At 41.6% G+C, this 27775-nt stretch overlaps 1 protein-coding gene across 5 annotated transcripts in view; it reads right to left on the reverse strand.

Annotated features, from left to right (window-relative positions):
• Positions 1-8403: 8403 nt before the first annotated feature.
• PRR23E (PRR23 family member E) overlaps positions 8404-27775 on the reverse strand; it is an 88577-nt gene continuing 69205 nt past the window's right edge. For 3 of the 5 annotated variants that reach the window (XR_013527571.1, XR_013527572.1, XR_013527573.1), the window contains exons 3-4: positions 13652-13956; positions 8404-9998 (exon numbers count right to left, since the gene is read on the reverse strand). Coding sequence is in view for 2 of the 5 variants with exons in the window: in XM_078351864.1 (XP_078207990.1) it covers positions 9157-10440 (1284 nt within the window). In the remaining 3 variants the exon portion in view is untranslated. Of the gene's footprint in view, positions 10569-13651; positions 13957-27775 lie in introns of those variants that run through there. The other 2 variants (XM_078351865.1, XM_078351864.1) reach the window with 2 other exon arrangements.

Genomic DNA, 27775 nt, shown 5'->3' on the forward strand with positions numbered 1-27775 from the left:
CTCAATTGACGCAGAGAAGGCATTTGACAAAATTCAACAGCCCTTTATGCTAAAAACCCTCAAGAAACTCGGTATTGATGGAACGTATCTGAAAGTAATAAAAGCTATTTATGACAAATCAACAGCCAATATCATACTGAATGGGCAAAAACTGGAAGTATTCCCTTTGAAATCTGGCACTAGACAAGGATGCCCTCTCTCACCACTCCTATTCAATATAGTATTGGAAGTTCTAGCCAGAGCAATCAGGCAAGGAAAAAAATGAAGGGTATTCAAATAGGGAAGGAGGAAGTCAAATTGTCTCTATTTGCAGATGACATGATTGTATATCTAGAAGACCCCATTGTCTCAGCCCAAAATCTCCTGAAACTGATAAGCAACTTCAGCAAAGTCTCGGGATACAAAATCAACGTGCAAAAATCACGAGCATTCCTATACACCAATAACAGACTTAAAGAGAGCCAAATCAAGAACGAACTGCCATTCACAATTGCTACAAAGAGAATAAAATACCTAGGAATACAACTAACAAGGAACGTAAAGGACCTCTTCAAGGAGAACCACAAACCACTGCTCAACGAAATAAGAGAGGACACAAACAGATGGAGAAACATTCCATGTTCACGGTTAGGAAGAATCAATATCATGAAAATGGCCATACTGCTCAAAGTAATTCACAGATTCAATGCTATCCCCATCAAGCTACCAATGACCTTCTTCACAGAACTGGAAAAACCCACCTTAAACTTCATATGGAACCAAAAGAGAGCCCACATAGCCAAGTCAATTCTAAGCAAAAAGAACAAAGCGGGAGGCATCACACAACCAGACTTCAAACTATACCACAAGGCTACAGTAATCAAAGCAGCATGGTACTGGTACCAAAACAGAGATGTAGACCAATGGAGCAGAACGGAGTCCTCAGAGGCAACACAACACATCTACCACCATCCGATCTGTGACAAACCTGACAAAAACAAGCAATGGGGAAAGGAGTCCCTGTTTAATAAATGGTGTTGGGAACACTGGCTAGCCATGTGCAGAATGCAGAAACTGGACCCCTTCCTGACACCTTACACTAAAACTAACTCCAGATGGATTAAAGACTTAAACATAAGACATAACACCATAAATACCCTAGAAGAATATCTAGGCAAAACCATTGAGGACATAGGCGTAGGCAAGGACTTCCTGACCAAAACACCAAAAGCATTGGCAACAAAAGCCAAAATAGACAAATGGGACCTAACCAAACTCCACAGCTTCTGCACAGCAAAAGAAACAAGTCATTAGTGTGAATCGGCAACCAACAGAATGGGAAAAAATTTTGCAGTCTACCCAACTGACAAAGGGCTGATATCCAGAATCTACAAAGAACTGAACAGATTTACAAGAAAAAAACAAGCCCATTCAAAAGTGGGGGAAAGGTATTAACAGACCCTTTACAAAAGAAGACATACTTGAGGCCAACAAACATATGAAAAAATGCTCATCATCACTGGTCATTCGAGAAATGCAAATCAAAACTACATGGAGATACCATCTCATGCCAGTTAGAAAGGCCATCATTGAAAAATGTGGAGACAACAGATACTGGAGAGGATGTGGAGAAATAGGAACACTTTTACACTGTTGGTGGGAGTGTAAAGTAGTTCAACCATTGTGGAAGACAGTGTGGCGATTCCTCAAGGACCTAGAAATAGAAATTACATTTGACCCAGCAATCCCATTACTGGGATATATCCAAAGGATTATAAATCTTTCTACTATAAGGACACATGCACACGGATGTTCATTGCAGCACTGTTTACAATAGCAAAGACCTGGAACCAACCCAAATGCCCATCAATGATAGACTGGACAGGGAAAAAGTGGCACATATACACCATGGAACATTATGCAGCCATCAAAAATGATGAGTTTGTGTCCTTTGTAGGGACATGGATGAACCTGTTAACCTTTCCCAGCAAACTAACACAAGAACAGAAAATGAAACACAACATGTTCTCACTCATAGGTGTGTGTTCAACAATGAGAACACATGAATACAGGGAGGGGAGCATCACACACTGGTGTCTGTCAGCGGAAATAGGGGAGGGACAGCGGGGGTGGGGAGTTGAGGAGAGAGCATGGAGAGAAATGCCAGATATAGGTGATGGGGAGGAAGGCAGCAAATCACACTGCCATGTGTGTACCTATGCAACAATCTTGCATGTTCTTCACATGTACCCCGAAACCGAAAATGCAATAAAAGAAAGGAGAAAAAAAAGGAAATGTAAAAACTACTAATAAACAGATGAATGTGATAAGCAAAGTGGTATCTCCTTTACTACTCCTTCGAAGTCCCAGGATACTGAGTGCTGTGGCTCACCCCTGTAATCCCAGCACTTTGGGAGGCCAACACATCGGATCAGTGGAAGTCAGGAGTTCGAGACCAGCCCAACCAATATAGAGAAATCCTGTCTCTATTAAAAATACAAAATTAGCCAGGCGTGGTGGTGCATTCCTTTAATCACTGCTATTTGGGAGGCCGAGGCAGGAGAATCACCTGAACCTGGGAGGTGGAGTTTCCAATGAGCATAGATTGCACCATTGCACTCTAGCTTGGGTGAGAAGAACAAAACTCTGTCTCAAAAAAAAAGTCACAGGAACAGGTTATTATATATAACTCTCTCATAAATAGACTCCAGAAATTTCTTTTCAGAGGAAAACCTTGGAATTTTACTTTTTGAATTCAAAACTGGTAAGGTCAACACAAGAAACGTAACTACATTCTTTTCTCTCTTATGTAAAATATTCTAAATAACACATCAACAAACAAAATGCAAAATATATTACAAAATAAAAAATATGGTCAGATTTAGTTTATATCAACAATTACAAGGATGAGCAACACAATTCACATTGTTAGACTGTAGAAGATAACAAAATGATTAATACAAAATGACAGTAAATACAAGAAAAATACTTTGATAAATTTCAATATACATCTCTCTCAATTCCTGAAAGATCAGGAAACCAACAATTAAAGATATAAAAGATTTAAACCACACAATTAGCAACTTGATCAAAACTCCTCCATATATGGACATATAAAGAACTCTGCAATGATCATGTACTTAACAAGTTTATAAAATTTACTAGGTTTATAATAACTATCAGTTTCAAAGAATTGGTTTTATATTACATTTTCAAGCAATGGTATCAAGTCACTATGAGTAATAAAAAATTACCTTAATAAACATGTTGGTATGAGTGTCCACAAGCCTTTGAACATTTTCTCCTTTTCTGAAAGTTGTCCCAAGTGTATAAGTCTTTGTGACTTAGAATCTCACAGGGAAAAAAAATGAAATTATACTTTCAGGAAAATCTGCTGACCTAGAAAAAAGAGTCAGCAACAATATCCGTTAAAATAAATAGGAGGCACAATTAAGATGTTTCCAGACAAACATAAGCTGAAAGAATTCCTCATGATTCAAAGCATGGAAGTAGTTCTTTGGGCTGAAAGAAAATAATTCCAGGCAGAGACATGGAGATTCAGGGAGGAAAGACGACTGCTGGAAAGGGAAATATATGAGTACCTGTATAACAGTAATGGCTGTAAAGCTCAAACAATAGTATCTTGCGAAGCTTCCAATTTAAATAGAAGTAAGGCATTACAACCATAGGGCAAAAGCAGAGGGAATAATGGAGTTAAAACTGTTGGAAGGCTCATGCATGATTTGGAAAGTGGTAAAATACAAATACAAAGAAGGCTGCAATACATCAAGGGTACATATTTTAATCTAGAGCAACCACCAAAAGAATAATACATGAATGTCTAACTAAATGGTAATAGAGGGGATACAATGGAATAATTAAAAAATACTTTGAATATTATGAAAGATGGCAGGAAAGGAGGAATAAAGGAACAAAGAGCAGAGGGAACAAAGAGAAAAATAGTGAGATGGTAAACTAAGGTTAATGATAGCAGTAATTCTATTAAATATGAATGGTGTAAACAATCCAGTTAAAAGACAGATACTGTCAGACTGGATTGAAAAAACCAAACCATCAACCTGCTGTTTATAAGACACATAAGAACACTAAGTGATTGAAAGTAAGGCAAGCACCAACCAAAAGTACACGAGCAGTGGTGTTTATAGCTAATGGATCACAGGCAGTTACAGATTTCTTTGTTCCTTCTCCACCCTCACTGCTTCATTTGACTAACCTGAAAAGGAAAAGTAGAATGAATATATTATCACCTACACAAAACCAATGTTAACATTAGAAGCATTGAAAGATGTCAAGCGGGACATCTTATAAAAAAAAGACAAATCATCCTTTGTCCCAAATTTGTTAGACACCTAATAACATAACTTAAAAAAATATAAAGCAAAACTCAACAGAACTAGAAGGACAAATAGTATAAGTCACAATCAGAGTTGGAGATTTTAACTCTCAATAACTGATGAAACAAGAAGATAAAAAAGCAATATACATTTGAACAAAATAATTATCCAATTTCACCTAAATGACATATGTGGAATATTATACCCCCAAATTGCAGAATTTTTAAGTACATGGGAAAAGGTACTGAAATAGATCAAAGCCAAGAGATAACACATTTCAAAAATTAATTTGAATATAAAAGGTAACACAATAAACCTTCAAGAAAAAAATAGACTGTGTCCATGACCCTGGGGTAGACAAAGCTATTAGGCCTTCTGAAGCACTACCCCAAAGAGAAAAATATTAATAAAAATTGGATATCCATAAAATTTAGAATTTCCATTGATCAACAGCTACCATTTAAAAAGTAAAAAGCTATAAGCAATACTCGAATCTGACAAAACATTCATGTATAGAATAAGTGCGCACACACCACATACCTCACAACCAACCCAAGGAATAAAGCATCAGGATAGTCACTCCACAAAATAGGATATACAAATGGCTATGTGATCTATCCTAGATTTAAAAAAAGCTATCAAACGCTGTACATTGTTGGGGCAACTGGGAATATTTGAATATGTTCTGAATATAGACATTAGGGAATTATTAATCTTGTCAGGTGTGATAAGTGGTAGTGTAGGAGAATGCTCTTATTTTTTAGAGGTGCATGAGGAAGTGTCAGACATCTGATTTACTTTCAAATGGTTTGACAAATTGATAGGCAGCCCTATAAATGGATAATCCATATGCATGATACTATTTGTAGGTGTATTTGTGTGAATAGAGAACAAGAGATAAAATAAATGTTGCAAAGTATTAACAGTTGTATAGAGATGAGGGGTATATGGCTGTTCTATTACTCCTTATAATTGAAATTCTTCAAATAAAAATGTGAAAATGCAATTACAGTAGTTCCCCCTTATCTGAGGCAGGTATGTTCCAAGACATGCAGTGGATGCCTGAACCCTATATAGACTGTTTTTCCTGTACGTACCTATGATACAGTTTAATTCATAAATTAGGCACAGTAAGATCAATAATCTATATGGTGTAATAAAGTTACGTGAATGCGGTCTCCCTGTCTGTCTCTCAGCATCTTATTATAGTACAGATCTCAGCAACCTCAGCATACTATTTTTTTTCTTTCCTTATTAAGTAAAGAACTTTCACCTTTTTCTTAAAGGACACACTTTATGGCTTCTCTTTGGCCTGTGTGAATTGCCAGCAGCACTCCTCTGGCGCCTTGGGGCCGTCATTAGGTATAACAAGGGTTCCTTGAACACAAAGGGAGCTACCACCTTTGTGGACCTGATAGCTAAGAGGACTGAGTGACTACCAGACATGTGATACTTGAAGCCAGTGTGGAACTCTGGATAAAGCAGGCTCCATTCCCAGGGCAGGACAGAGATCTGATCACACTACTCAGAATGGTGCCCCCTTTAAGACTTAGAAATTGCTTATTACTGGGGGTTCTAGTTAATATTTTCAGAACAAAGTTGACTGTGGGTAACTGAGACCTCAGAAAGCAGAACTGAGGATAAGAAGGGACTGCTGTATACCTCAGGAAAGCCGAAAAGAAAATGTAAAAACGAGAGGCAGCAGCCCCACACATCCTCTCAGCTCCCTGTAAGCAGCTCTTGCAGGCTCTGCCCCAGTTAGCAGGTGGCTTTGGGGGCTCTCTGTTCCTTGTTGGGTGTGGGGGAGCTCGGCCTGTGGTAGACATTAGCAGCACCAAGCGGCCACCCAACTGTTTTTGGGACACTGTAGGAAGCAGTGGTCGAGCAGCCCAGCAAGCCGGGCTGCCCCCATCCTCCACAGCCCCTGGGAGGCCAGTCGTGTGTGCACCTGTAATTGACAGTCTCCTACATTTGCTCAGTCCTTTGTGATCAGTGTGAAAAGAGAAAAGCATCTGGCACAAGCTTTGCTGCCCCCACCTAAGAACATGAAGTTCATAAGAAAACCTCAGGCTGTGTAAAAGGCACTTGCAGAAACAGAACCATCTTGAGAAACCACCACTCTATAGAAGGCATCATCCAAAACACACAGCCTAGGAGAAAACTACGGAGAGCTGAAGGGGTGAGCTCCAGGCTAGAGGGAGAAATCAATACCCCGGTGCTACTCTGAAGAGCTCCCTCTCCCCTTCCCAGCTGAGGGTCTCAGAGACCTGCAGCCCTGCCCCTCTGCACACCCTCCAGGAACTTACATAGATGTCTTATCTCCGGCTGGGTTTTCCTGGGTTTCCCTATGCTGTCATGTCCCAGAGACAGCAGTGGATTTAAGGTTAATTCAACCTTCTAACAGATCAATTATTTCAAATTCCAAAAGTATACCAAGAAACTTGGCAATCTTTCTACTCCCTTCTGTAATTGACAGTAGGAGACTGTCAATTACAGGTGCACACACGGCTGGCCTCCCAGGGGCTGTGGAGGATGGGGGCAGCCCGGCTTGCTGGGCTGCTCGACCACTGCTTCCCACAGTGTCCATAATGTATTTTTGATGATTTCTCTATCACCGTCAGCATAAGAGCTGCAATAGATATACAAGCATTGCTATCAAGAGATTCAGGTTTTGTTCAAAGTGCTTCCGGATGAAGCTATAGTTCCTTGGGTAGCGCACATATTATTGGTATATTAATATTATAAGTACATAACTTCCATACTAATTCTCTGTTAATATCATATAAACATTAATTCTCATTAGTCCATTCTAACAGCAATAACTAGAATAGTAACTGGACTATTATATAAATTCTATATGAGGCATTCTAAACTACAAACAATTTTGGTTTGTCAGCCTTTAATAAAATTTACTTGATTTTCCTTAACAGTGATTGCTTAAAAAGATATACAAATAAGAATATCATATAACTGCAGGATATATTTTAGAGTGGTATATTTAGAGGGAATTTTATAGCCTTAAACATTTGTAATAGAAAAGAATCGAGCCTAAAGATGAACTGGCTATCATCAACTTTAAGTTACAAAAGAAATAATAAGCTCACAATAAGAAGAAGATACTTCAAGACACAGAATCAATGAGTCAAAAATAGATACTAATAAAACAGAAAAATCCATGGGAAAATTTTAATATATACAATATTTGAAAAGAAAAGTAGGAGTACAGCCATTATAGAAAACAATATAGAAGTCCCTGAAGAAAATAAAAATAGTACTACATGATCCAGCAATGCTGCTTCTGGAAATGTACCCAAAAAAGATGAAATTACCACTTCATAAAGATACCCGGACTCTCATGTTCACTGCAGAATTATTTACCATAGCCGAGATATGGAAACAACCCAAATGCCTATCAATGGATGAATGGATAAATATGATCATAGCCATATATATAATGGATATAGAATATTATTTAGCCTTTAAAAAGGAGACTGTGCCATTTGCCATAACATGCACGGGGCATGCTGAAATAAGTCAGACACAGAAAGCAAATATTGCACAGTTTCCCTTATATGTGAAATATTAAAAGAGAACAAAGAGCATAAATACAGAGATAGAGAATGGAGCAGTGGTTCCCATGAGCTGGGAGTGGGGGAACTGGGGTATGTAAGTCAAGGATACAAAGTATATGTTGGCTGAGCAAACCTACAGCTCTGAAGTACAGCGTGAGGAATAAAGTTAATGAAAGGGCATTGTACTAGGGGTTTTTGTCAAATAAGTGTATTTTAGCTCCTCTTGTCACCAAAAAATGTAACTGTGAGATGCCAGATGTTAGTCTGCTTCACTATGGTAAACATTTTACTATCATACGTATCCCATAACATCACGTTGTAAACCTCAAACACAATAAAATTGTAAAGAAAAATGGAATACAGCCCATAACAATAGTAAGAAATAACGGTATGAAAAACATGCTAATAAATTTGAAAACAAACTCCAAATACACTACACATACATGCAGATATGGCTAGGTCTTAAACTAATGAATGAAAAATTGTAGAAAACATGATTTATAGCACAGTATCATTTATTTGAATTTTTTAAAAGCATATGCTGTACATCTTACTGGTGTATGCATTTCCCCAGAGGGTGCTGAGGGGGTGAGGAGTGAAAAGAGCACACCCACAAGGACCCAAGGGCACCAGCACTCTGAACAAGTCAGCATTTCCCACTCCGTGTATACTGGAACAAACAGGTTTTGGAAGCCTCTACGCAGAGCCTACAGCAAGTGCTCATTGGATTCCACCGGTTCTAAGGTGCCTAAGTGTGTGGCTCCCTGGAGGACAGACCAATGCTGGAAGAGACAGTGGCAGGCCCCGAAGTGTGGCCAGGGATGCGGGGGTCCTGCTGAGGGCCTTTGCTGAGGAGGGGACAGAGAGAGTCCTGGGCTGGAGGGTGGTGCCAGTGCCCAAATACTGAACCTGCAGGCTTATTCTAACTGAGCACTTCTACACAGTGGGTTGAGCTTAAATATGCTCATTTTACAAGGTTGCATGCATGCATATTTGAGGACTTATAGCAAACCTACTAGAGGGCTGGCCCAGGACAGTCTAGGAAGGAGAAAAGGTGCCAGTATCAGGGTTGAAGGGCAAACAGAAAAACAAGAAAGTGAAGAGAAATACCAAATATAGGAGCCTTGCATGAGTCCAGGAGGTGTGCTCTGTACTGAAGAATAGCAAACGACTCACTTCTGAGACTCTTTCAAAAACTAAAAGTCCACACCAGACTTGTCTCTGATTATGAGGTGGGTCTGGAGGGTTGATCAGCACTCAAAGAGGCGGCGGCGGGCCCTGCAGGGTGACCTGTGGGAGGAGGAGCGGGGGCAGCCGGGGTCTGACTGAGAATCTTCAATGGGGGAAGGGGGCAGAGGACGGAGCTCTGAGCTGCAGTGGGGCAAAGGTGCCCAAATACTGAACCTGGAGGCCCATTCTGAGGGAGAGGCTTGGCATCTCTTCAAGTAGGAAGCTCCTCTGGATAGCTCCCCAACTGCAGCCATGGGGGCTGAGCTGGCTGGAGTCTGGCATCCCACCTGGGGACAGTGGCTGGAGATGGCCCCGCCCAGAGTGGGAGAGGCCAAGGAGTAGCTGGGCGGGAATCCCATGGGGATAGGAAATAGGTTGGGGGCCAAGGCATCCAGGTACAGACTTCTCACAAGGGGGTCAAAGCTGGAGATGCCCCTCCAATATGGCCACACTGAAGGCACCAAGGCAACTGGAGGGGGATATCCCATCCAGAGATACCCGCCATACGGCACGCACGGGTAAGCCCAGAAGGCTGGGTAAGCTTGTGGAAAACATCCCATCCAGGAGTAGATGACAGAAGTCCCCATGACAGGCCAGAGGGCCAGGTCAGTTACAGGCTGGGCTCCCAGGCAGGTGCAGGAGCCATAGGCAGAGCCCACGGCCACCCAGGGGGCCATGGCTGCCAGAGTCCCAGGGGCTTCTTCGGAGGCCTGGAAGGCACGGCAGACCTTCTGTTCTGCTTGTTTCTCTGATGCACCTGTGCTCATCTTAGATGGCCTGTGCACTTCAAAGCTCCGAAGTGTTCGGCGAGCGTGCTCCTCTGCAAGCTGAGGCCACACGTACCTCAGGGGACTCCTAGTATCTGTGGAGTGGGCAGATAGCCAGTCAGAGGGCAGTGAGACCAGGTTGCTCAGGAGGGCTGGGAGGAGGGGAACAACTAGGGGTGAGGTAATAGAAGAGCCAAGGTCAAGGCATCTTGGAGGGAGGATGAGGAGAAGGGCATCCTGGGTAGGAATGAGTGGCCTCTGAAGTGGAAGGGGTGCACAGCAGCCTTGTGAGGCATTTTCTAGGGACATCCGAACAAGTTCTGAATTCAGTTCCTCATGCCTCCCTCTAGGCAAGTCAGATACCAAAGACTGGAGAGTACGGATAGCCAACCCTACTGGAGACCTGCTGGAGGGAGAGTTAAGATTCAGCAAAGCCCCCAGGCTGACTGATGAAGGAACAGCAAAGCCAGAAATCCACAGCAGGCCACACCAGCATAGGGGCTGCTGAAGGGCCAGAGAGAGGTCGTCCTGGAGCATTTCATCCCTGACAGATGCTCACCCCACAAAGTAAGACCTCCCAAAACGTTTCCTTCAAAGGATGCAGTGTCTGAACACAAGGCCTGACTGCCAGTTTTTGGAGTGTTCCAGAATGTTCTGAATGGTGTATTCAGTGCCCACACCTGACACAGTGAGGACATGATAGAAAGGAATTGAAGAGATGATCAAGGACCCAGCGTCAAGGAGAGGGCACACCAGGTAGCACCAGGTGTTTTTCCCCAAAGCAAAGGTCTCCAGAGGAATCGCATTGAAATTTGGAGCTGTTTCTGAAATAGGAACTAGTGCTCAGTACATGCTTTGACTGCCTTAGGTGACAAGGATGTGGCATAGATGGTAGAGGGGTCCCATGGCCAGGAGAGGACACATCCAGCCCCAGCATCAAGGAGCAGAGGCTGATGCAGACAGGAACCCCGGGGTCCTGAGGGCTGGGGTCAGGAGCAGCATGGAATGGAGGAGACTGAGGCACAGCTGACTGTCAACACCCACAACCTCCAGCCGGGTGAACAACCTCCAGCTGCGTACACTTTTATGAGAAAGGAACCAGCCAGGTGTCTCCAGAGTCCTTTTGGCAGAGCCTAGAGGGAGGCTGCCCATTGGAGTCAGAAGCTGAGCAGATGAGGACACTGGGAAACCTTTCAGGGTACAAGTGAGAGCAGGGAGGGACTTCCCCGGGGCAGGGACACCAGTCAGATCATGAAGGTGCCCCGGAGCGCCTGCCAGGACCCTCAGGGCAAGCATGGCAGGGAGCCTTTGAGAAGCTGCTCTATCAGCTTCGTGTTTCAGGAGCCTTTCTAGATTAGAGGGTGGACCACAGATGGAAGAAACCTGGCCCGGGAAAGGAAGAAAAATGGATGTAAGGAGGAGGAGAGGACGGTACCAGGTAGACGCTCAAGTTTCTGGCTTGAGCAACTGGGGTGGGCTAAAGAACCACTCCCTGATAGTTACGTCTGTGAGAGTGCAGTGGGTCTGGTGTATCTCCTCTCCTCTACCCAGGCAGAACGCAGTCACAGGGGAAACTGGAGATCTGACAGTGATGCTCCCCCTCCTCTCTGCCACATGGGCCAGAGGACAGGTTTAAGGGAAGAGAGCACCAGGCGCTCTTTATGCTGGCTGGGGTCCTGGACCATGAGAGGTGCTCAGGTGTGGCCTGATGCTCTGAAATGGAAGTTTAGGCAGGGTCAGGGCAGAGGGCATATGTGGCTGAAGCAGCATTCATTTCCTCCCGAATGGGCAGGGGACCTGGGGTGGAGGAGAAGCCAGCAGCCCCAGGGAGGGTCCTCTTGAGGGAGCTGAAGGACACACAATGACAGCCAGTGACAAGAAAGGAGCTTAGTGTTTCATAGATGGCTGCAGGGACAGAAGCTGAGGAGTGGGAGGAGGTCCCGCTGAGATGCCTGCAGGACAGATGTGGACCACTGACCAAACTGCCCACTCAGAAACTGGAGGCAAAGACACCCTGGCCCCAGATTGCAGGAGCAACCCCTGGAAAAGGGGGCAGGAGGAAACCGGAATGCACTGAGAAAGTCTCAAGGGCCCAAAGGTACCAAGCTGAAGAGGAAATCCCTCTTCCCCAACTGCCCAAAGGTGGGCTCCAGATGGAAAATAAGTTCAGTTCCAGCAGAGCACACCAAATTGTATGTACTTCTGGCCTGTGATACGCATACCCTTGCAAGTTCAGAACATCCTCTAGAGCAAGCTTGTCCAATCTGCGGCCCAGGATGGCTCCGAATGTGGCCCAACACAATCTTAAAACATTACAGGACTCTTAAAAATAACATATTTATGATTTTTTTAAGTTCATCAGCTATCTTTAGTGTCAGTGTATTTTATGTGTGACCCAAAACAATTCTTCTTCCAATATGTCCCGTGGAAGCCAAAAGATTGGACCCCCTGCAAGAGTTAACTTGTACAAATGCTTAGTCAGTTTCTCAAAAACTTAAGTAGTATGATGGAAAAGTCCTTTTGTGCATGAGACTAAGACCAGAAAATATAGGCAGATAAAACTGGCTATTTTAAAATTGAATGTCTGGTTTAAAAAAACGACACAAAATTACCATGTTCAAAATCAAAAGGCAAACCATAAAATAGAGGGGGCTGTCTCCAACATGTGGCAGACCAGAGCTAATCACATGTCAGATACAGACAGCACTTGCTAGCCCACACAGGTACTCATCAGCAGTTGTGCTGGAGGGCAACCACAAGCAAGCCACAGAATCCGCCACGCAGGGCCGGGTGTGGTGGCTCAAGCCTGTAATCCCAGCACTTTGGGAGGCCAAGGCGGGTGGATCACAAGGTCAAGAGATCGAGACCATCCTGGTCAACATGGTGAAACCCCGTCTCTACTAAAAATATAAAAAATTAGCTGGGCATGGTGGTGCGTGCCTGTAATCCCAGCTACTCGGGAGGCTGAGGCAGGAGAATTGCCTGAACCCAGGAGGCGGAGGTTGCGGTGAGCCGAGATCGCACCATTGCACTCCTGCCTGGGTAACAAGAGTGAAACTCCGGCTCAAAAAAAAAAAAAAAAAAGAATCCGTCACGCAAAATCATGTAGAATGCTTACACTTGACCATGTTTTAAAAAAATAAAATTACAGAAATGGAACTTTGATTTTTACAATTAATTTGCTAGAGAATAAAGCCCTATACTGGCTTTTCAAAGGATATAGAGAAAAACATGCTAGTTTTGTTGTTTAATCTTTGGAGGTTCAAGTCAGCAACAGCTATCAAAATGCAAAACCCGATTTCCTTGTCTGAAGGAGCCAGATTGACTTCATCTGGGTTCCCTAGGGCAGGCCTGGGAGCAAAACGTTCCGGACACAGGTCCCCAGGGCAGGACAGAGACCACATTAATCTGGGCCTCTACCCACACCTCGCAGCTGCAGAGAGTGGAGGGATGATTCTGCGAGGCGGCAGGCAGGACGGGCTGAGCCCGAGGCTGAGGGGAACAGGTTGGCGAGAGCTGTCTCATAGGATGGGTGCGAGGCAGAAACTTCGAGGCCTACTGAACTGCGAGAGAAGCAGGGAAGGGGCGGGAAGGAGGATAGGGGAGATGCCCGGGGCCAGGTGGGAGAGGGCGGAGAGGATAGTGTTAGGGAAGGTGCTCAGGCCCTCGTCTCCCCACCACCCCTCCAGCCCCCCAGAGTCCCCTAGGCCATCCCATCAGGGTAACTTTGTTCTTTCTTGTGACTTACCCACTTGGTCTTTCTAGAACTTTTCTTTCCAGTGAAGTCCCTGGAGTGGTTGAGGTTTGTCAACAGAGTTGAAAAGCTCTCGTTAGAGGTCTTGGGGCTCCCTAGGCGTTGCTGTCCCCAGTTCAGATGGCGGCAAGGGACCACTGGAGCGCCGTCCCAGGCTTTTACCCGAAAGCGTGCAGCCGTGGAGCGGGGCCTGGGCTCCAGGCGGTGGTCAGCAGAGGTCTCAGGACTCAGTCTCCAAGGTGTAGACGCCAGTGGGGTTAATTGGGTCAGCTGCTTATCCCAGAAATGAAGGTTGAGCACTACGCCAAGAGCACAGAGGTGTTACCAGGGTCTGAAGGCCTGGGGTGGAAGGCCTGGGGAGGAGGCCTGGAGGCAGTAGCTTTCGGTGAAGTCTCCACACTGGGTGGGCCCCAGCCGTGCTCGGGGAGTGGAGCTGACGGTAGAGGGGACAGGAAGCCCACAGGGCCAGAGGGGAGGCCAGTGAGGCTGGAGCAGAGTGGACGTTTGGGGGAACGTAGAGCCAGACAGCAGATCGGCTATGCCTTCCACCTTCCAGGGCGTCGTGGGTGGGGCAAGAGAAGCTTACTTCCGGGCAACTAAGCTCCGCCAGCGCTAAATTTTCATCAGAAGCAGTAGTGTGCTCAGCTGGGGCAGATCCTGCATTTGCTGAGTCTGGAGCTTAAGCAATTGGTCCATCCCACGGGAAGAGAGGTCAAACCTGAATGTGCATGCTACTTCGAGTGTGGTCATTCGGGAGTGCAGCTCCCAGTACCCCCACCCCCTAACGTTTAAGGGAAACTTTCTCTGTGCTAGGTTCTGTTCTGAGCACCTCTCACGCATTTGCTTATTTCATCCTCATACCACCTTGGGAGACCCACATTAATGCAATGAGTGGGACCCAGAAAATCCATTTCCTTATCCAGAAGGTCACAAGAAGCCCCAAAGTAGACATTGTAAAATATATACAAGACAACCGATTGTCCCAGATGACCAGCAGCAGTCACTTCTCTCTAAGTTTCCCAGCTGCCTCTGGGTGCTGATGGCATTGTGCCTTCCCTGCTGTTCAGCCCAGAATGGTCGTGACTCCCAATTGTCCGCAAAGACTTTGACATTCCTTCTTGCTTTCCTTACCTTTCCCCAGGCCTCTGAAAACAGTCCAGGCATTAACATTCAGGGTTCTTCAATTAACCACTTGAATGTTCCACACTGTAACCTTGCCTGATATGCTTTCCTTGTTCTTCAAAATGGTTTTTGCCTTGAATCATATTTTGCCTGAGACCACCCTTATCATATGTGCTTTTTGTTCAGTTGTTAGTATTACTGTCAGTATTTATCTTTTTTTTAATTTGTTTGAGACAGAGCTTCCCTCTGTTGCCCCAGCTGGAGTGCAACAGAGTGACCATAGTTCACTATAGCCTCAAATTCCTGGGTGCAAGCAGTCCTCCCACCTCAGCCTCCCAAAGTGCTGGGATTGCAGACATGAGCCAATGGGGCTGGTCAGTCCTTATCTTTCAATAAATAATTTTATTTCATTCAGATTTGTTTACCTTAAATTAGTAAATCAATAGCTATATTCTCCCTTCATGGAAACAATATTCTTAGCACCATTTAAAAATTATCCTTTCAGTTAGTTTATGTCCTTTGCAGGGACATGAATGAAGCTGGAAACCATCATTCTCAGCAAACTAACACAAGAACAGAAAATCAGACACTGCATGTTATCACCCTTTAGTGGGAGTTGAACAATGAGAACACATGGACACAGGGAGGGAAACATCACACACCAGGGCCTGTCAGGGGTTGGAGGACTAGGGGAGGGATAGCAATAGGAGAGATACTTAATGTAAATCACAGGTTGATGGGTGCAACAAACCACCATGGCACACGTATATCTATGTAACAATCCTGCACGTTCTGCACTTGTATTCCAGAACTTAAAGTATAATTTTAAAATGCAAAAAATAGTTCATTCTCAATTTTGATTCACAATTTGGCTGGGTATAGAATTCTAGTTTCAGAGTTACTTGATCTTAGCACGTTGAAAATAATGTTTCATTAACCTCTTGACTCCACTTTTGTTGCTGAGAACTGTGGTTTTGATCAGAATCTTTCTTTATAAATAGTTCCTTTTCCCATGTAACTAATATAAATTTTTCTTCATCTTTTCATATTTTGACATGTCCTTGGAATGTAATTGTGATTTGTTTTTATTATATGGTGGTTTGTTCTGCTACACAGTTGGTATGACCTTTCACTTTTGAAGATTAATTTCTTTCTTCAGTTTTAATCACCCCTAACATTCATTAAATTGACTAATGATTCACTAGTTTCATGAAAGAAAATCTGTTTCTGATACTTATAATGAGATTGAGCCAGAAATATCCAAAAAATCTTATAGAAAAATGAAGTGGAGGACTTACACTTCCAGATTTTAAGATCTAGTATAAAGCTACAACAAATAAGTTAGCAATAGCCAAGTAGATTAATGAAACAAAATAAAGAGTTCACAAACAGACCTACACAAGATTTTCAACAAAGGGACCAATGATTCAATATGTAAATGAAATGCTTCTCAATGAATGGAGCTGGAGCACATGCATATCCATATCAAAAATAAATAGAACTTGTCCCCCCATGCATTATATCATAGGCAAAATTAACTTGATATAGGTCATAGACTTAATTTTACTTTTAAAATAATAAAAGACAAAATAAAGCTTCTAAAAGAAAAATAAGAATATTTTCATTATTTTGATAACTATACCATGGTTATGTAAGATAGTAAAATTAAGGAAAGCTGGATGAAGTGTATACCTAAATTCTCTGTATTATTTTTACAACTTTTCTGTAAATCTGAAATTTTGAATAAAATGTTTCAGAAAAACATGACTTTATAACTCAGAGACAGGCAAATATTACTTAAATAATAAAAAAGCTAACCATAAAAGAAAAGATTAATAAATTTTACTCCATTAAAATTTAAAGCCATTTATAAGAAGATACCATAAAAAGAATGAAAAGACAAGCTACAGACTAGAGGAAGATGTTTATAATATATGTATCCAACCAAGGATACATATACAGAATATATTAAAAACTTCTACAAATCAATGGTCACAGCTCACAAATCAGTGGTCACAGCTACTCAGGAAGCTGAGGTGGGAGTCAAGGCTGTGGTGAGCTATAATAGCACCACTGAACTCCAGCCTGGGTGACAGAGTGAGATCCTGTCTTTAATTAATGAATTGATTAAATTTTTAAAAACTTATATTGACATTACTCAGTGCTGAGAAGCATGTAAAGGAACTGGAACCCTCAAAAGTTGATAGTGGGACTTTAAATTGGAATAATGCTTTGGAAAACTGGCTGTACCCTACAATCCAAAATTTACACTCCTAGGTAATATATATGCACACACATACATATATATGAAAAAAAACCAAGAGTCCACAAAAGATATGTACAAGAATATTTATAGCAATTTTATTTATAAAAGGTAAAATTGGGAACAACTCAAATATTCATCAACAAAAGTGTGACATGTTCATACAACAGAATGAGACACAGCAATAAAAACATACGTGTTGTTGCTCCATGTCATAAGAGACATGAATCTCACAGATAAAATGTTGAGCTAAATAAGCCAGACAGAAAGGAGTTGATTCTGGGTGGTTTAAGTTGTATAACATTCAAAAACAGGCAAAAAAATCTATAGCAATAATCTATAGTGATAAATGTTAGAAGTCACCCCCAGAGCCAGGGGGTAGTGTGGATTGATGGGAAGGGGCCCCTGGGAACCTTCCAGGGGGCTGTGGGTGATTTATATATTGGAAGTTACATATGTTTACATAGATAAAATTACAATCAAAATTCATTGACATATGGGAGTCCTAGAGAGGGATGAAAGTGAAAAAGAAGCAGAAAGACTTTTTTTAAAATAGTGGCTGAATACTTGACAAATTTGATGGAAAACCATCCCCACATCTAAGAACTTTAATGAACTCCAAGTAGGATAAACTCAGAGATCCATACCTAGACAGATTATAATCAATAACACATTCCTAAATAGCCAATGGGTCAATGAGAAGTCACAAGGAAAATTAGAACAGACTTTGAGATGAATGAAAACAAAATTGCAACATATCAAATATATGGGTTACAGTGAAAGCAGTGCTCAGAGGGAATTTACACCTGTAAATGCCTAGGTTAAAAAAAAAAGAAGAAAGCTCAAATCAATACCTTGACCTTCAACCTTAAGAATCTAGAAAAAGAAGAGCAAACCAAATCCAAAGCAAGAACAAGGAAGTAAATAATAAAAACTAAAGTGGAAATAAAAGAAATAAAGACTGGAAAAGCAATAGTGAGAAATCAGTGAAACCAGAACATGGTTCCTGGAAAAGATCACAAAATTGACAAATGTTTAAGCTAAATTGACCAAGAAAAAAAGAGGGATGACTAAAATTACTAAAATCAAGAATCAAAGAGGAGACATTACTACCAACCTTACAGAAATAAAAAGGATTATAAGAAACTAGTAAGAACAATGGTAAACCAACAAATTAGACCATCTAGATAAAAACAGAAAAATTTCTAGAAAGACGCAAACTACCAAACTGAGTCATGCTCATAAAGAAACAGAAAATCTGAATATATTTATAGAAATAAAGAGATTAAATCAGCGATGAAAAGCTTCTCAACAAAGAAAAGCCCAGGACCAGACAGTCTCACTGGTAAATTCTACCAAGTGTTTAAAGAACTAACACCAATCCTCAAATTCTTCCTAAAAATAGAAGAGGAAGGAACATTTTCCAACTAGTTCTATGAAACCAGCATTACCCTAATACCAAAGCCAGACAAAAACATCACAAGAATACTACCAACCAATAATTCTTATGAAAATTCTCAAGAAAATACTAGCAAATCAAGTCCAACAACATATACACAGAATTAATGTAAGACTAAGTGAGATTTATCCCCAAAATGGAAAGTTGACTCAACATTTGAAAATTAGTTAGTATAATGTATTGTATTAATAGAATAAAGGTCAAAAACTACATGATCATCTCAATAAATATGAAAAAAATCATGTGACAATAATTCCACACCCTTTCATGATAAAACAGCCAACTAGCTAGGAATTCAAAGAAACTTTCTCAACTTGATAAAGGACATCTATAAAAACAAACAGCACCCTCATAGCTGATGCCATACTTTCTCTCTAAAAGAAAGAATAAGACAAGCATGTCTACTCTCATCAATTCTGTTCAAGGTTGTACTAGAGGTACTAGCCAAAGGAATTAGACAAGAAGACATAAAAAGCATCCATACTGGAAAGAAAGAAGTAAAACTATATACTATTTGCAGGTGACATAATTATGTATATAGAAAATCCTAAGGAATTCACCAAGGGAAAAAAAAACTCAAACCCTGTGAGAGCTAATAAATGAGTTCAGTAAGATGGCAGGGCACAGATCAAAATATTAAAAATTCTATTGTATTTCTACATACTAGCAATAGAGAAATCAAAACATTAAATTAAGAAATAATTCGAAGTACAATGGCATCAAAAGGAATAAAATATTTAAGAATAAATTTAACAAAAAAGTGTCAGACTTGTAACTAAAAACTATAAAATATCATTGAAAAAACTTAAAGAAGATCAAAATAAATGGAAAGACATCCCATGTTCACAGATTAGAAGATGATATTGTTAAGATGGCAATAATTTTTAAACTGATCTACAAGTTCAATGTAACTGTCAAAGTCCCAGCTGGCTTTTTGCATAAATTGGCAAGCTGATCCTAAAATTCATATGGAAATGCAAGAGACCCAGAATATACAAAACAATCTTGAAAAAGAATAACAAAGTTTGCGGATTTATTTCCAAATTGCAAAACTTACTACAAAGATACAGTAATCAAGACTACATGGTGCTGACCTATGAGAGACATATAGATAAATTGAACAGAATTGCAAATATAGAAAGAAATCCATACGTTATGGTCCATTGATTTTCAACAAAGGTGCTGGGACTGTTTGATGGGGGAAAGCACTGTCTTCTCAGCAAATGGTGCCAGGTTAACCTGATATACACATGCATAAGAATGGAATTGGACATTCCATTTTTTCTGGTACCTCATGTCTACCAGAAAAATTAATTCAAAATGAATCAATGGCCTACATGGGAAACCTAAAACTATCAGAAGAATATGTAGATGTAAATCTTCATGACTTGGTTTAGGCAAGAGTTTTCTAGAAATGACACCTAAAGTACAAGCAACCAAAGATCAAATCGATAAACTGGACTTCACCACATTAAATTTTTTTTGTGCTTCAAGGGACATTATCAAGAAAATTAAAAGATCTGTAGAATGGAAGGATATACTTGTAAACCACATATTTGATACAGGACATGTATCTAAAATTTATTTTTTAAAAGCCTCATACAACTCAACAATGAAACACAAATAACCCAGTTTAATAATGGGCAAAAGATTTAAATAGACATTTCTCCAAGGACCATAAACAAATGGCCAATAAACACATGAAAAGATGTTCAACATTATTAGTCCTTGGGGGATGGCAAATCAAAACCACAATGAGATACCACTTCACACCCACTTAGGATGGTTATAATAAAGAGACAATTACTAGTACTGTCAAGGATGTGGAGAAAGTGGAATCTTTACACCTTGCTGGTGGGAATGTATGGAATTTCCTGAAAGAATTAAATAGAGTTACCACATGACACAGCTCTTCTACTCCTAGGTCTATATCCAAAAGAAATGAAAACACATGTCCACACAAAAAATGTGTACATGCATATTCATGGAAACATTAGTCATAGTAGTCAAAAAGCAGAAACTACCCAAATGTTCATCAGTTGACAAGTGAATAGACAAAATATGGTCTATCCATATAATGACATATGTCACCATACAAACCAATGGAATCTGAGGCATGCTACAACATAGGCAAAACTCATAAATATTATCCTAAGTGAGGCTGGGCATGGTGGCTCACACCTGTAATCCCAGCAGTTTGGGAGGCTGAGGTGGACCAATCACTTGAGGTCAGGAGTCCAAGACCAGCATAGTCTACTAAAAATACAAAAATTAGCTGGGCATGGTGACACATGGCTATGATCCCAGCTATTTGGGAGGCTGAGGCAGGACAATCACTTGAGCTCGAGAGGCAGAGGCTGTGGTGAGCCAAGACTGTGCCTCCAGCCTGGGCCACAGAGTGAGGCTCTATCTCAAAAAAAAAAAAAAGATTTCCAAGATGGCGGGCGCGGTAGGAACAACTCAGGATTGCAGCTCTCAGTGAAGGTGCAGAGGGTGAGTCCTAGCCACATTTCCAGACGGATCTTTGTTGCCCACAGAACGGGGAAATTCCCAGGAGTAGGAGAGACACGGGATGCCAACCCAGCCCTCTCAGCTTATGCGGCCGTTTTGCTGGCACTGCAGTGCAGCAGCACCCTGCACAAAATGCACTGGTCTGGGTGCCCTGTTAAACCGGCAATCTGAGATTTGGGAGGGCAGATTAACATCTCCATCTGATTAAATGGGATTTGGACAGAGAGCCAGGCCAGGAGATTCCTGGGAAGTGACATTTGAGCCAGTGCAGTGGGTGACTGCATGGGAAATCACACACATCCTGGTGCCCTTTCAGCAGGCGACTAAAACACCTAAGAGAGAGTCAACCGTTCAACTTAAAAAGAAAAGAGAGAGAAAGGGCTCTGAGGCAGGGAGCCAGGTGATCAGGCTCGGCGGGTCCTACCCCCACAGGGACAAACAAAAATGGCGATTCGAAATGCTCGGCGTTGAGAGTTTCACTGCAGGCACAGCTGAATCCAGGACAGTGCGGCTCAGTGGGGGAGTGGCATCTGCCACTACCGAGGCATTCCACACCTACTGAGGTGCATTCCCATTGCTGACGCAGCCTGCCATTGCCGAGGAAACCCACCATAATGGAGAGACTCCACCAACAGGGTGGAGCCCACGACAGCAGGGCGGAGCCCACGAGCAACAGGGCGGAGCCCACAGCGACAGGGCGAAGCCCACGACAGTAGGGTGGAGTGCACTGCAACTGGGCAGAGCCCACAGCAACAGGGTGAACCCCGTGGTAGCAGGGCAGAGCTGCAGCAGGCAAATAGTGACTAGACTGCCTCCTAGCTGGGCAGGACAGTGCAATGGATACTCATAAAGAAAGCCCTAACTCCCCAAGACAGAGCATCTGAGAAAAAAAAGGGGGATTTATAAGTTCTGCAGCAGCAGACCTAAACGCACTTGCCTAACAGCCCTGAATGAACAACGGAGCTCACAGCTCAGTACTTGAGCTCCTATAAAGTACAGTCCATCTCCTCAAGCAGCTCCCTGACCCCTGTATATCGAAAGAGTCACCTCAAAAAGGACTGATCAGACTGACATTTGGCGGCCATCATTCTGGGACAAAGATAGCAGAAGAAGAAACTGGTAGCATCCCACTGTTCCGCAGCTGCTACAGGTGTACCCCAGACAAGCAGGGCCTGGAGTGGACCTCAGCAGTCAAACAGCAGAGGGGCTAGACTGGTAGAAGGAAAACTAAGTAGCAGAAATACTTTCATCATCAACAATCTGGGCGTCCACTCAGAGACCCAATCAAAAAGTCAGCAACTACTCAGGTGACAGGTGGACAAATCCACAAAGATGGGAAGAAACCAGCGCAAAAAGGAGGAAAACACTGGAAACGAAAACACCTCACCTGCTACAAAGGACCAAAACTCCTCACCAACAAGGGAACAAAGCTGGACAGAGAATGAGTGTGACAAAATGACGGAATCAGATTTCAGAAGGTGGATAATGAGAAATTTCCGTGAGCTAAATGAACATGTTCTAACTCAATGCAAAGAAACTAAGAACCTTGAAAAAAGATTCGAGGAAATGATAACAAGAATGGACAACTTAGAGAGGAATATGAATTAATTGAAGGAGCTGAAAAACACAACACGAGAACTTTGTGAAGCATTCACAAGTTTCAACAGCCGAATTGACCAAGCAGAAGAAAGAATATCAGAAGTCGAGGATCAACTCAATGAAATAAAACAAGAAACCAAGATTAGAGAAAAAAAGCACAAAAAGAAATAAAGTCTCTAAGAAATGTGGGACTATGTAAAGAGACCTAACCTATGTTTGATAGGTGTACCAGAATGTGACGAAGAGAATGAATCCAAGCTGGAAAATACTCTTCAGGATATTATCCAGGAAAATTTCCCCAACCTAGCAAGGCAGGCCAATATTCAAGTCCAGGAAATACAGAGAACACCACAAAGATATTCCGCAAGAAGAGCAACCCCAAGGCACATAATCGTCAGATTCACCAGGGTTGAAATGAAGGAGAAAATACTAAGGGCAGCCAGAGAGAAAGGTCGGGTCACCCACAAAGGGAAGCCCATCAGACTCACAGCATATCTCTCAGCAGAAGCTCTACAAACCAGAAGAGAGTGGGGGCCAATATTCAACATCCTTAAAGAAAAGAACTTTCAACCCAGAATTTCATATCCAGCCAAACTAAACTTCATAAGTGAAGGAAAAATAAAATTCTTTGCAAATAATCAAGTACTCAGAGATTTTGTCACCACCAGGCCTGCTTTATAAGAGCTCCTGAAAGAGGCACTATACATAAAAAGGAACCAGTACCAGCCATTCTAAAAACATACCAAATGCTAAAGAGCATCAACAAAATGAAGAATCTGCATCAACTAACGGGCAAAACAGCCAGCTAGCATCAAAATGGCAGTATCCAATTCACATATAACAATATTAACCCTAAATGTAAAAGGGCCAAATGTACCAATCAAAAGACACAGACTGGCAAATTGGATAAAAAACCAAAACCCATTGGTATGCTGTATCCAGGAAACCCATCTCACATGCAAGGATACACAACGGCTCAAAATAAAGGGATGGAGGAAGATTTACCAAGCAAATGGAGAGCAAAAAAAAGCAGGAGTTGCAATTCTCATCTCTGATAAAATAGACTTTAAAGCCACGAAGATCAAAAGAGACAAAGAAGGTCATTACATAATGGTAAAAGGATCGATACAACAAGAAGAGCTAACAATCCTAAATATATATGGACCCAATACAGGAGCACCCAAATATATAAGGCAAGTTCTTAACAACTTACAAAGAGACTTAGACTCCCACACAAAAATAGTGGGAGACTTTAACACTCCACTGTTAATATTAGACAGATCAACCAGACAGAAAATTAACAAGGATATCCAGGGCTTGAACTCAGACCTGGAACAAGCAAACCTGATAGATATTTACAGAACTCTCCACCCCAAATCCACAGAATATACATTCTTCTCAGCACCACATCACACCTACTCCAAAATCGACCACATAATTGGAAGTAAAGCACTCCTCAGCAAATGCAAAACAACTGAAATCATAACAAACAGTCTCTCAGACCATAGTGCAATCAAGTTAGAACTCAGAATTCAGAAACTAACTCAGAACCACACAGCTTCATGGAAACTGAACAACTGGCTCTTGAATGTTGATTGGATCAACAATGAAATGAAGAAAGAAATAAAGAAGTTCTTCAAAACCAATGAGAACGAAGACAGAACATACCAGAATCTCTGGGACACATTTAAAGCAGTCTCCAGAGGAAAATATATAGCAATAAGTGCCCACATAAGAAGAGTGGAGAGATCCAAAATTGACACCCTATCATCAAAATTGAAAGAGCTAGAGGAGCAAGATCAAAAAAACTCAAAAGCTAGCAGAAGACAAGAAATAACTAAGATCAGAGCAGAACTGAAGGAGATAGAGACACGAAAAACCCTTCAAAAAATCAATAAATCCAAGAGCTGGTTTTTTGAAAAGATCAACAAAATAGACCACTAGCCAGACTGATAAAAAAGAAAAGAGAGAACAACTAAATAGATGCAATAAAAAACGATAAAGGGGAAATCACCACAGATTCCACAGAAATTCAAACCATCATCAGAGAATACTACAAACAACTCTATGCACATAAACTAGTAAACCTAGAAGAAATGGATAAATTTCTGGACACCTGTGTCCTCCCAAGTTTAAACCAGGAGGAAGCTGAAACCCTGACTGGACCAATAACAAGATCTGAAGTTGAGGCAGCAATTAATAGCCTACCACACAAAAAAAGTGCAGGTCCAGATGGGTTCACAGCTGAATTCTACCAGACACACAAAGAGGAGCTGGTACCATTCCTTCTGAAACTATTCCAAATAATCCAAAAAGAGGGAATCCTTCCCAAATCATTTATTTTGTGAGACCAACATCATCCTGATACCAAAACCCGGCAGAGACTCAACTAGGAAAGAAAACTTCAGGCCAATATCCATGATGAACATAGATGCAAAACTCTTCAATAAAATAATGGAAAACCAATTGCAACAGCACATCAAAAAACTTATCCATCATGATCAAGTAGGACTCATCCTGGGGATGCAAGACTGGTTCAACATACACAAGTCTATAAACGTAATTCACCACATAAACAGAACCAAAAACAAAAACCACATGATTATCTCAATTGATGCAGAGAAGGCATTTGACAAAATTCAACAGCCCTTTATGCTAAAAACCCTCAAGAAACTTGGTATTGATGGAACGTATCTCAAAGTAATAAAAGTTATTTATGACAAACCAACAGCCAATATCATTCAGTATGGGCAAAAACTGGAAGCATTCCCTTTGAAATCCGGCACTAGACAAGGATGCCCTCTCTCACAACTCCTATTCAATATAGTTCTGGAAGTTCTAGCCAGAGCAATTAGGCAAGGAAAAGAAATAAAGGGTATTCAAATAGGAAAGGTGGAAGCCAAATTGTCTCTATTTGCAGACGACATGATAGTATACCTAGAAGACCCCATCGCCTCAGCCCCAAAACTCCTGAAACTAATAAGCAACTTCAGTAAAGTCTCAGGATATAAAATGAGTGTGCAAAAATCACAAGCATTCCTATACACCAATAACAAACTTAAAGACAGCCAAATCAAGAACGAACTGCCATTCATAATTGCTACAAAAAGAATAAAATACCTTGGAATACAACTAACAAGGAACATAAGGGACCTCTTCAAGGAAAACTACAAACTACTGCTCAGTGAAATAAGAGAGGACACAAACAGATGGAGAAACATTCCATGTTCATGGTTAGGAAGAATCAATATCATATAAATGGCTATACTGCCAAAAGTAATTTACAGAATCAATGCTATCCCCATCAAGCTACCATTCCAGTTCTTCACAGAACTGGAAAAAACACCATGAACTTCATATGGAACCAAAAGAGAGCCCACATAGCCAAGTCAATTCTAAGCAAAAAGAACACAGCAGGAGGCATCACACTACTGGACTTCAAACTATACTACAAGGCTACAGTAATCAAAACAGCATAGTACTGGTACCAAAACAGAGATATAGACCAATGGAACAGAACAGAGGCATTGGAGCCAACACAACATATCTACAACCATACAATCTTTGATAAACCTGACAAAAACAAGCAATGGGGAAAGGATTCCCTGTTTAATAAATGGTGTTGGGAAAACTGGCTAGCCATGTGCAGAAAGCAGAAACTGGACCCCTTCCTGACACCTTATACCAAAATTAACTCCAGATGGATTAAAGACTTAAACATAAGGCCTGGCACCATAAAAACCCTAGAAGAAAATCTAGGCAAAACCATTCAGGACATAGGAGTAGGCAAGGACTTCATGAAAAAAACACCAAAAGCATTGGCAACAAAAGCCAAAATAGACAAATGGGACCCAATCAAACTTCACAGCTTCTGCATGGCAAAAGAAACAGTCACTAGAGTGAATCGGCAACCAACAGAATGGGAAAAAATTTTTGCAGTTTACCCATCTGACAAAGGGCTGATATTTAGAATTTACAAAGAACTCAAACAGATTTACAGGAAAAAAACAAACAAGCCCATTCAAAAATGGACAAAGGATATGAACAGACACTTTACAAAAGAAGACATACATGAGGCCAACAAACATGAAAAAATGCTCATCGTCACTGGTCATCAGAGAGATGCAAATCAAAACCACACTGAGATACCATCTCACGCCAGTTAGAATGGCAACCATTAAAAAATCTGGAGACAACAGATGCTGGAGAGGATGTGGAGAAATAGGAACACTTTTACACTGTTGGTGGGAGTGTAAATTAGTTCAACCATTGTGGAAGACAGTGTGGCAATTCCTCAAGGCCTTAGAAATAGAAATTCCATTTGACCCAGCAATCCCATTACTGGGTATATATCCAAAGGACTATAAATTGTTCTACTATAAGGACACATGCACACGAATGTTCATTGCAGCACTGTTTACAATAGCAAAGACCTGGAACCAACCCAAATGCCCACAGATAATAGACTGGACTGGGAAAATGTGGCACATATACACCATGGAATATTATGCAATCAAAAATGATGAGTTCGTGTCCTTTGTAGGGACATGGATGAATCTGGAGAACATCATTCTCAGCAAACTGACACATGAACAGAAAATGAAATACCACATATTCTCACTCATAGGCGGGTGAGGAAAAATGAGAACACATGGACACGGGGAAGGGGGTACTACACACTGGGTTCTAATGGGGGGAATAGGGGAGGGACAGCGGAGGGGGAAGCTGGGGAGGGATAGCCGGGGAAGAAATGACAAATGTGGGTGAAGGGGAGGAAGGCAGCAAAACACACTGCCATGTGTGTACCTATGCAACTATCTTGCACATTCTGCACATGTACCCCAAAGCCTAAAATGCAATAAAAAAATTTTTAAAAAGCTAAGGGAAATAAGTCATTCATTTATATGAAATGTCCAGAATAGGCAAATTCGTAGAGACAGAAAGTAAACTAGAGTTTGCCAAGGGCTGGGGAAGGCAGAATTGGGTGCGGCTGCTAATGAGTATGGGATTATTTTTTTTAGTGATGAAAATGTTCTGGAATTAGATAATGGTGATGGTTGCACAAACGTATGAATATTCTGACAACCATTGAATTGTATACCTTAAAAGGGTACATTTTGTGATATGTGAATTATATTTCAATTTAAAAAATCATTGAACCATA

This window comes from Callithrix jacchus, chromosome 15 (assembly GCF_049354715.1).
Source record: "Callithrix jacchus isolate 240 chromosome 15, calJac240_pri, whole genome shotgun sequence".
NCBI classification, from domain to species: Eukaryota; Metazoa; Chordata; class Mammalia; order Primates; family Cebidae; genus Callithrix; species Callithrix jacchus.